This window comes from Panthera onca, chromosome A1 (genome assembly GCF_046562875.1).
Source record: "Panthera onca isolate mPanOnc1 chromosome A1, mPanOnc1 haplotype 2, whole genome shotgun sequence".
Taxonomy (NCBI): Eukaryota; Metazoa; Chordata; class Mammalia; order Carnivora; family Felidae; genus Panthera; species Panthera onca.
In genome coordinates, this window is record NC_138339.1 from 8349504 (window position 1) to 8360936 (window position 11433).

General features: G+C 50.1%; 1 protein-coding gene across 2 annotated transcripts in view; it reads left to right on the top strand.

The window, feature by feature from the left end:
* Positions 1-11162, top strand: part of ANKRD33B (ankyrin repeat domain 33B) — an 86729-nt gene extending 75567 nt beyond the window's left edge. For both annotated transcript variants that reach the window (XM_060634361.3, XM_060634360.3), the window contains one exon: positions 1281-11162. In XM_060634361.3, the coding sequence (XP_060490344.1) occupies positions 1281-2113 (833 nt within the window). In that variant the 3' untranslated portion in view covers positions 2114-11162. The remainder of the gene's footprint in view (positions 1-1280) is intronic.
* Positions 11163-11433: the final 271 nt, after the last annotated feature.

Genomic DNA, 11433 nt, shown 5'->3' on the forward strand with positions numbered 1-11433 from the left:
ACACAGAACCAATGGGAGATACATGTTAAGAGATTTATTTTAAAGAATTAGCTCATGACCTTGGGGGTCAGCAAGCCCCAGATCTGCCGGGTCATCAGGCTGGAAACTTGGGCAGATGTTAATGCCGCAGTCTTGAGGCTGAATTCCTTTTTCCCCAGAAGTCTTTAGCTTTTGTTCTTGAGGCCTTCGACCGATTGGATGATGCCCACCCACGTTATTGAGGGTAATCTCCTTTACTCAGACAAGTGATTGTGGATGCTAATGGCATCTACAAAACAGTTTCACAGGGCACCTAGATTAGTGTTTGTTTAAATCGCTGGGGTGCCAGAGTCTGGCCACGTTGACACAGAGCACTAAGCGTCATAGAGGAAGTGACCCTCCCTGACGGGTGGGCAGGAAATACACACAGAGGAGACCTTCTGTTAGCAACCTCGATGCCTCAGGTAGGTCCCTTGGCCACTGTGACTGCCATCCATTTTGTAGCAAACTTTTATGAAATGCATGCCTCCCACCAGCCAGGATGACGTGTCGAGGAAACCAAAATGAGTAAGGTGGGGGCTCTGTCCTGGAGAAGCCCACGGTCTGGTAAAGATGATAGACCCAGGACCGACCAACTCAGTACAAGAAGTGAAGGGCCACATGTTTCCTGCACAATGGGACCCTCACAAGTGATTATTCCTTTTAGTGTTCTAGAACATTTTGGTGACATCATTGAAGAGTTCACACGTCTGTCTAGTCATCTCTTCATTGCTGGAAAGCCATGAAATCTTATTTCTTTAAAAATCCCATGATTTAGGGGCGCCTGTCGGTTAAGCGTCTGACTTCGGCTCAGGTCGTGATCTCGCGGTTCACGGGTTCAAGCCCCACGTCGGGCTCTGTGCTGACAGCTCAGAGCCTGGAGCCTGCTTCCGATTCTGTGTTTCCCTCTCCCTCTGCCCCTCCCCCACTTGCACTTTGTCCTTCTCTCTCAAAAATAAATAAACATTTTTAAAAAATTAAAAAATTCCATGACTTAGGTGCTGAGTTCAGGTGGTTTTATTTAGGAAAGGCAAGCGATTAAATTAGGAGCACTTAAAGCTGGGTTGTGTTACAGTAGTGCACACAGTAAGTAGTTCATGGTCAGATGCAGGCGCATCCGGGTGGCACAGTTCCAGGGAGTCTGTTACTAGGTTGTGGAAATTTTGCCTTTGATCCATTTCACTGTCTTTCACTTTCTGCCATTGGACGGGGAAAGTTCTCGAGGCATTCTCCCATTACTGTTTGCGTTTGGTTTCTTTCAGGGGCCGATGTCCATGCCCGGGACCCCCGCCGTGGGATGTCCTCCCAGGAGTGGGCTGCTTACACGGGACGGTTGGAGGCCGTCCGCCTCATCCAGAGGCTGCTGGAGCGACCCAGCCCCGAGCAGTTTGGGGAAAAGTACAAGCCAGAGCTGCCGCTCCCCCCGGAGGCCGTTCTGAAGCCCACGGGCTCCAAAAACTGCTTGCAGAGGCTCGCCGAGTTTGTGCGGTCCACGCTGACGCCCCGCTCCCGCCAGGGCCTGGAGGATGGGGGCGTCCTGGACCATATGGTCAGGATGACCACGAGCCTCTACAGCCCCGCCGTGGCCGTCGTCTGCCAGACTGTGTGCCCCGAGAACCCGCCCTGTGTGGGGAAAAGGCGGCTGGCGGTGCAGGAAATCCTGGAGGCCCGGGGGAACCCGGACACGCACGCCCCGGAGAGTGATCAGGTAGAGGGCGCCGAGCGGCAATCCCGGACCCCCCAGGCCGCGGGGGTCTCCAGAGAGGGGGCCCCGAGAGCCAGCCTCCCGTCTCCGCAGCTGCCAGGCGCCCCGCGGAGGGCCAGCCTCCTGCCCCTGCAGCTGCTGAGGAGGACCAGCGTGCGGCCCGGCGTGGTCATCCCCAGGGTGCGCATCAGCAAGGCGCCCGCGCCCACCTTCCACCCGGAGCGGGCGGCCGCCAAGGGCAGCACCAAGGACAGCGCCCACCTGCAGCTCCCCAAGTGGAGGTACAAGGAGGCCAAGGAGGAAAAGAGGAAGGCGGAAGAGGCGGAGAGGCAGCGGGCGGCGGCCGCGCAGAAGGAAAGGCGGGCGCCGTCCTGGAGGAAAAGGACGTGAGGGGTCGGCTGCCTGGAAGCGTGTGCGGCTGGGGGAGGAGGCGGCGGGGCTCGGCGCCGGGAAGGATGCGCCCCTCCGCCCCCCCGCCTGCGCCCCTTCCCCCGCGCTGCACAGCCCCGCACGTCGCCGCACATCCCCTGCAGACAGGCTCTCCCGGGGGGGCCCAGAACGCGCTCCATATTTATTCAGGCAGCACCCGAGAGTGAATTGGGCAGGGCACAAGAAGATTAGCCTAAAACCAGTTCCCTTAGCAGTCGGTACACCTAGAGGGCAATTTGCCAAAAAGCCTACCTTTAGAACCTCACTTGAGAAATTTTTAAGACCAATGTATCAAAGGGCCTTTTCGGAATAATTTTGTATTTTAATCATGATCAAATTTGCCTTTTACTGGTCTTTGTATTTAAGACGTCATGAATACATTTGCCCGAAGACCTTTTGTTTAAAATACTGTTTCTAGCAATAATTATTTGTGATATCTCTATGATTTCATACAGAATTTGCGGAAGCCTCCCCTTTCCTTGATGTTTGCTCTAGTCTTTGCCTTTCCTTCTCATCGTAGGTGTGCATGAGCTTCCTACGTTCTTATTGATTTGATTAAGCGATGCTGAATATTTGTTTCTATTTGATGGAGGCATTTACTTTTACAGCAAAATGATGAAGTGAGACAGGGGGATCAGAGTTCCTTGTATCTTATTTTTAAAGCTCTTATTTATACAGTAATAATAATGAAGAAAAACCTGTTGTCGAAGTACAAAACCCTGCATAGAGAAGCATGTATTTATTGCTAGAACTAAACATTTTAATCAAGGGACTTCAGATAAACTGGATGCAAAGCCTTTAACATATTCAAAAATAGATAGGAGAAAAACCTATTGCTTAATAAAATGGGGGCAAATGTAATAAATTTTTAGTAGAAATACAAAGTTAAGTTCTATGTACTCTTACAGAAATTGAATTCAGATATCCTTAAAACGTAAAAAAGATGCAAAAGAGTAAGGCTCCAGAGTGATACAAACCACTGAAAAGGGGGAGAGAGAGGGGCTAGCGGAACAGGGATCAGGACTAAACATTAAACAAACTCATCTTAGGCAACTTGTCCTGGCGTGGGCTGGGCCGCTCCCTCCTCCAGACTCCGTTCCAAAGATTCCCTGGTGTGGAATTACTTTTATTTTTCCTTTGATGACTCCCTGTGATGTTCAGTTCATTCTCATGCTGACTTTGTAGAATTTCCAAGATATGGGGACTTCGGCAGAGCATGTATGCGATTTGCCCTGGGCTCTGAGCTCTCACTGGGAGTTTCCATCCATACTTTTTATCTCTGAAGCACTGAGAAATTCTAATGACTCTCTGGCCATCTGGGTTGCAGAGTATCTGTCATATATATGCACTACTGACGGCACTTTATTTAAAAATTACCCTACTTGGAAGCCATAGATTTAAAATAGTAGAGACCGACCCTGGATTCACATGTCAGATCGTGCTGCTCCCTGGCTGTGTCGTGATGTGCACCTGTCTCATGATGTGGGCTGGGATGGCGCTGGCCTCTGCCTATCCTCCTGTGATGCTCGGCACCATCGGGCATTGAGCAATCTGGGGTCTCAGACTCACCTCTCCAAAAACCTCAACCAACAGTCTGTTGGGCAGCACCAGACTGATGGGAGAAGGTGCGATGCTAATGCTTTCTTTCAGCATCACTGATATTAGGGGGCTGCAGGCCACCCTTGTGTGTGAGTCGGGATTGGCCAAATGCCCTCGGATGAGATGGGGACTGGTCCCCAAGGTGAAGAGAAACACACCTGAGCTCCCTGACAGTCCAGTCCGGCATTCTTTGAGATAACTTTCACGTTCATGTATTTTCATTGCTTTGGATGGCTGGCTGCATTTTCTAGCTGAGGGTCACTCTTTGTCACCTGGCTTCCGCTGTAGGTCGGGGGCAGGGGCACTGATGGGCGGTGACCTCCTTCTGCTCTGCACATGTCCCCACATTTGTTCCCTGCCATCTCCTTTGCCTACTCTCTTCCTTTGCCTGTTTTCTTCTCTACTTTTGGCTAAATGCCCTGATCCTCCGTGGCACCACCACTCTGAGGTCTAAAAAGGGCAGAAAAGCAAGGCGATCGTGAGAGGCAGTGCGGTGTCCCTCTTGAATTATCATGTAGTGACCTCCACCTGCCCAGTGAATGAACTACAGATTTCCCCAGCTTCTTTGCAGTTGGTTTAGGATTTTGGCCCGGTCCGCTATGCCCTTTTAAGGGCAAGAGACCTCGTTTGCTCTCCTGACAGATGATAACAGCACCACCCTGCTGTGCGGAGCAGGGAGGACCCGGTGTCTGCTTGCACCCCTGATGCTTATTAACTGTAAATAGTGAATTTCAAGTTGACAGGTACCTTCTCAGGGATTTATATATAAATATAGTTAGAGGAAAAGATGAAGTATATTTTAATACTTTTTAGCGTTTGAGTGAATTATGATCACACTAGACAGAAGAAATATTTCTAACACGATATCAGTGCTGCTGTTTTCCAGGGAGCTGTCCAGAGGCTCCCTCTGTTGAGATTTTCTGGTTATTGGAGACCCGGGACTTTGGCAGCTGAAACGGCTTTGGGGGTAGATGTGCGGTCACCTCGGCACCTCTCAGTTACCTCTTGTGGATGTGAACCCTTGTATTTAAAACAGATTCAGCCTGTATGTAAGCAGCGGTGGCTGGGATAACAGAGACGGGCCATTCGTCACTTTTACCTCTAGAACTGGTTCCTCCGTGTCTGCTGTCGGGGTGCATGCCGTGGGAATGACAGTTTCTTGTCCTGGCTCATGTGGACCCATGTTCCACGGTCATCCCGGTGTGCCGCTCACCACTGGGGAGGCAGAGGGAAAATCTGGAAAGCCGAGGGAAGTCCGTCTGGAATGGCCTCAGTGTTGAGAGGCATAAGCTGTCGCGTCTTTGGCCACACTAGGGACACACGGCCCATAGCATCACGGACCTTCGTCACTGTCTCTGAAGCATCTCCCAACAGGCTCCCGGCAGCACGTCAGGAACAGGAGGTGGGAAATCGCAGCTGGTTCCTTGTCTCAGCGTCGGGTCCTCCCGAGACACCAGGCTCATTCTGCAGGGGACAGAGATTCATGATGTCCACTGGGACGTGACGCCTGCATGTGCGGAGAGGCGGTTCCAGACGCCTCTGCCCACTTCCTTCCACGCTGTCAGTGGTGAGCGGGTCTCCGGGGGCCCGGCGTCTGCGTGGAGACCAGGAGTTGGTGTGCGAGATAGAATCCCACGAGGCGAGGCCGGACCCCGTCCTGACAGGGATGCCAAGCCCGTGTTCTGCAGGGAAGAATCAGGGTACCACGTTAGGAAGAAAGGCCTCCCTGAGAGTTAACTTAATGAGCCAAGACTCAGAAGGGGGCACGATTCGTCCCTTGTAGCCTCTGGCAAGAGCACTGCCTTTCCCCCCTCGTCCACACTACAGTCAGAGAGGAGCCTGTCTCTCCCTAATTTACCTGTTTGCTCTAGGGAAGGCTCTGATGGAAGTCAGGGGTTCCTCCTCCCCCAGGCTCCCCTGGACGTTCCTGCTTGCTCCTTTCCTGTCTCCTACAACATCTGTCCGCCCCGCAGCGTGGAGGCTCATCATGACCTACTGTGAGCTCCAAGTCGCCGTCTTTCATGCGGTCAAGTACAAGCACTCGTTCTTCCTCACAGTATTTGGGGAAGTTCTGACACGCTGCCCGGGTATTTGCTCAGCGCCCTTTCCGGCCCACGTGAGTGACTGGGCTCTGCACTGTCTGTGGGTACTCCGCGTGCCGGGTCCTCGTTCCCCGCCACGGCAGCCTCGCACCAGCCCCTTTGAGCCAGGCCAACGGCCTAGAGGACCACTCTCCTTCAGGGAAGGGAAGGCAGGAGGTCCGTCACAACCGGCCCGTGCAGAACGATGAGGTCGCGTTCATGATGGCAACTGGAATCTGGCAAATAATCCTCAGTGTGGGGGTGCTGTTACCCACAGAGAACTTAGGACAAAACCGGTCTCCCTAAAGTGCTGACGGCCGTTTTCTCAGCTTGACACCTCGATGCGTCTAGAACTTGTTTCTTTCGTCTGTGTAACTCTTGAGTCAGCTGCCCATTTCTGTGGCCTCGAATTCACTTGTTTCTTCATTAACGTGGAAAACGAGCGGCTAAAAAAATTCCTCTGGAGGCTGGTTTTGGGGGGAAAAAACCCGAGACAAACAGAAAAACACGAAACACAAAACTTCACCACTACCCGAATTGATTTAACTGGTTTTCGAGCGACTCGGTTGAATGCCCGTGCCGTGCGCACAATTTCTGCATTGTGTCCCAGCCTGAAACAAGACTTCTGAGAGAGGCACGGTCCCTGCAGCGCTCTGATGGCCCTCGGCTGCAGGCCGAGCCGGAGTGCGCGGTGTGTGATAAGGTGTGAGTGTGCCCACACGCACGTGCATGCGCACAGACAAATGAACAACTAAAGGAAGAGCAGGTCCTGTGTTCGCAAAGGTGACGGCTGCGGTGGCTCCCGGGGAGCGTCAGGCGTGACCTTCATCGATGTGTGTGTTCAGGAGGGTTGGACGGTCCAAGACCTACTGGAAACACTTCATCCAGTGGGGCGTGGAACACAGATGCATGTCGTAACCCGGATCTTCTCGAAGTGGAGTGTTGGGCCAGGCGCCTCACGTAGGACAAGGTCCAGTCGCCGAATCGGGGACGTCTCTCTGCCTTTGACGCGTGTCCTCTGCCTTGAGAAGCAAAAGCCAGAGAGGACTCTGCTTGGGGAGCTCCAGCAGACTTTCAGCTGTGGCCACAGGGTGGGGACTGAACTTCGAATTTGGTGCCAGGTTAGCCCATAGAATCAGCACCTTACCTCGAGGAAGCACTAGGATTTTCCCAAATCCCAAGTATGAAGTACTCTAATCAAAGCTAACACAACTTGGGTTTTGAGAGGCGTCGATTCTTCATAGTATATCACGTTTATATTGTTTTTAGAGGAGATGTAGGTGAGAAACAAAAATGAAGCTGGTAGGGCAGTGACCTGTGTTGACCTGACGCCATATAATGTTTTGGGAGCCTGCTTTGAAGCACTTTATTAACACCAGCTCTTGAGCAGAAGTTCTAGAAGCTGGTTTGGAACTGCACAATTATGGACGACTGGATGAAAACCAAAAAAGAAAAAAAAGCTGTAAACCTGGAAATGTTACCAGCAGCTCTCCGAGCCTGTGGGGGAGTCCTCAGGAATTTGAATGATACACCCCTGGTCAGTTGAACAGAAAAAGGTTTCCTTGGAATTCTCTTCATTGAAATCATTGTCCTGCCTTGTCATGTTTTGGGTGTCTGAGGATGTGTGTTTAATAATGGCAACTTTATGGCAGTCTGAGAATCGAACAGACTTCTGCACGGGGTACCAGATTTCAAGTTCTGTCATCTTGGGATAAGCTCTGTTTTCTGAATGTAAAGTTATTTCCATTGTCATTTCTGAAAATGGCTGTTTTGAAAATGTTGACCGGGGATAGCATTGGGTACATTTCATAGCTTTTTATTTTGAAGGTGAGTTTTGTTACGGTTTATAAAAGATATTTTCCTATTTAGACCTCAGGGCTATTTTGGGACCTACAAATAAATGTGACTCCCAGCAGCGTCCAATTCTTGGTATCAAAAACGTTAATAATCTTTACGTTAAATATGATACATTATTCAGCATAAAGAATGTGTCTGTTCCCTGTCACCTTCTAACAAATTCTGTATCTAATATTTAAAAAGGTTAAACAAAAGTAATGTAAAAATACGGGGGGATTGTGGCTACAGGATTAAAAAGCGCTTGTGAAATAAACTGTACAGGGGTGTGATATTTGACGTGTGTAGGAAATGAGACAATTAAATATGTCACATATTTTTCATGTCACTTCTTTTGATCGGGATAGATGTGCACTTTCTTTTTCTGACACACTTTTACCTGAACACGCTTTACTTTTACTTTTTCAATGGTAAGATTTTTAAATTAATGGTTTATCCAAGAATATTTTCACTTATGTTAAAATAGCATCACTGCAGCCCACGCACTAGGAGGTGGGCACCGTTCAGTCGTCTGTCCATGTATCTACATACATGTGTCAAAACAAAAATACGGTTTTTATTTTAGGTTTATTTATTTTGAGAGAGGGAGGGAGCACGAGCGGGGGAGGGGCAGAGAGAGATGGGGAGAGAGAGAATCTCAAGGGTCTTGATCCCTGGAACTCCAAGGTCATGACCTGAGCTGAAATCAGGAATCCGAGGCTTAATTGACTGAGTCCCCCAGGCGCCCCAGGTTTTGTTTTTCTGTGTATTCTTTTTCCTAGCTGATACAATGTAAATGTTGTTCTTTGGTTTCTTTATTTAAAGCATGCTTTTTTTTTTAAAGCATGTCCTTGAAAAGCTTTTTAAAAACTCTAAAACTAATTTGATTTTCTTTTAATGGCTAAAAAAGGAATGTACAAACACAGAAAAAATGAACCAAATGCCGTGAAAGGGTCTCAGATGAAAAGTCCCTGACCCTCCCTCGGGGCAGTCCCTCAGATGAATTACTTAGGCATCCTTCTAGAAATATATATATATATATATATATATATATATGTATTTAAAAAATTTTTAGGATGGGGCGCCTGGGTGGCTCAGTCGGTTAAGCGTCCGACTTCAGCTCAGGTCATGATCTCGCAGTTTGTGGGTTCGAGCCCCGCGTCGGGCTCTGTGCTGACAGCTCAGAGCCTGGAGCCTCCTTCGGATTCTGTGTGCCTCTCCCTCTCTCTCTCTGCCCCTCTCCCACTCACACTCTCTCTCTCCTTCAAAAATAAATAAACATTAAAATATTTTTTTTTAAATGAAAAAATTGTAGGTTTTATGTAAGTAATCTCTACACCCCACGTGGGGCTTGAACTCGCAAGCCTGAGATCAAGAGTCGCATGGTCTTCTGACTGAGCCGGCTGGGCGCCCCCTAGAAGTATATTTTAAATGTTTTCTCCCCTTCCTGTGTCATCCAGAGGAGTTCCTGTAGCACGTACAGCTGCTTTCTCGTGTTTTGGGGAGAGTGCACTTGGCCCCTTTGCTCGTGTCGGTCGGTGGCACCCAGAATTGCTGGACACAGGTGTGCCGTGGCTCACTTAACCATTTCCCGGTCCCGGCTCATTGCGGTGGTGTCGGCTCCTACCATACGCAAGTAGTGAGGAGCCTTGACCTGACCCGTGTGCACAAGTGAATGTTTCTCCGGAACAGGCGCGTAGACGGGATTTGCCGGATCGAAGGGAAGGCCGATGTAAATTTCGGTAGGCACGGCTGTGTTGTCCTTTCCAAAGATTCCCGAGAGAGCGAGGGAGGGGATTGGCCCACCCGCAGTGGACGAGAGAGGCTGTGCCCCTCCCGCAGCAACACCGGCTGGTCATCAGACTTTCCGATGTTTGCAGTCTGATGGTTACAAAGTTGTATCTCATTTTAATTTTCATTTCCCCAATTATGGGCGAGGGAGAGCCTCTTTTGATGTGTCTTTTGACCATGTTCTTTAAAAGAAAATTTTTTTTTTATGTTTTATTTTTTATATTTGAGAGGCAGAGCATGTGCAGAGTAGGGGCAGAGAGAGGGAGACAGAATCTGAAGCAGGTTCCAGGCTCTGAGCTGTCAGCACAGAGCCTGATGCGAGCTCGAACCTATGAACCGTGAGATCATGACCTGAGCCGAAGTTGGCCGTTTAACCGACTGAGCCACTCACGTGCCACCACCCCCCCCCCCCAAATTTTTTTTAATGTTTATTTTTGAGAGAGAGAGACAGAGACAGAGCACGAGGAGGGGAGGGGCAGACGGAGAAGGAGACAGAACGTGAAGCAGGTTCCAGGCTCTGAGCTGTCTGCAAGGAGCCCAATGTGGGGTTCAAACCCACAAACCACAAGATCACAACCCGAGGCAAAGTCCAACGCTTAACCGACTGAGTCACCCAGGTGCCTCAAATTTTATTTTTTTAAGAGTAATCTCTACCCCCAACATGGGGCTCAAACTCCTGACTCCAAGCTCAAGACTCTCACACTCCACTGACTGAGCCAGCCAGGTGCCCCTGGGTTATTTTCGATGAGACCGAAAACAACTCCTATTTATTTGGAAAATTCAGCCCTGTCTTTAGGAAGTCTGAAGTCTGACACATTAAAAGATCATAATTCTACTCCCCGAAAATCATAATTATTAAGGAAGGACCTAACTGGGAAGTCACATTTTAAATAAAATTGTCCAGGCCACGACGGTGATTGGAGACTATTTGTATTTGTCGTTTGTGTAAACACAAATGAGGTGTGCGTGTGTTGGGTAGAAATATTAGTAAGTAGGAATATGTACGAGGGATAGTCCTTTAGCACAGTGAAAACCGGGGCGTGAAAAGTGAGGGGGGTGGTCTTGCCCCCGCTGTTTTCCTGATTGAATCCGCTGGGAGACGGTGAAGCCCCAGGTCCCCGCCCACTGAGGCTAAGGGTGCAGTGGGACAGGCCTCGGGAGGGTGCACCCCGGGGTGCCCTCCCCCGTCCGCTGGCTTCCGGAGCAGCGTCTCCACACGGGGCAGTCGTGTGGTCAAGTACGTCATCCCCCAAGGATGTCAGGACGGCCACCTGCCTGTAGCCCCGGTTCCCCTTCACCAGGAGGGGTTGCTGGCTCCCCAGGGTCGCTCCTGCCCTCTCCCTTGGTGATGTGTTAGCTGGTTTGGGGGGGGGGGTGGTGGGACAGGTGGCCTAGGTGGCCTGAAAGCCCCCGGTCTGCTGACAAAACAAAGTTCGATGTGCAGATGGCTCAGGTCCTTGGTGAGCTGGCCAGCAGCTCCCGATCCCAGGGGTCACCACCTCCCCCACCCCACATCAGGGTTGGCGAGGTCACAGCCGTGGGCGGCCACCACCCAGCACCGCCCACCTCAAGACCTGTTATCCTGCCCGAGCTCATTCTTGGTCTCACTTAAAAAAAACAAGCAAACAAACAAACAAAAACCTACAAAATGTTAATACATTTTCCTGGCAAATAAATAAATAAATAAATGAAATGTGTAAATCAGACTCTAACCTGCCTTGATATTTTAAGAGCGGTATTTACAAAACAACACCAAGAAATTCAATCGCAGGGATATGATTTCAACTTTTCTCTAGCTCTTACTGAAAAAAAGAAAAAGGAAATTTGTCAGCGTCGAGAGCCTAGGTGAGAAGAAGCTGGACCCCGGGAGCCGGGGGGCTCTCTCTGGGCCACCAGAGAGACAGGGGGGTTCCGGATTGTCAGGTGGGGGGGAAGTTAGCTTGTAGCGGGAAAGGTTGCAAAGTTCTTCCCTCCCTG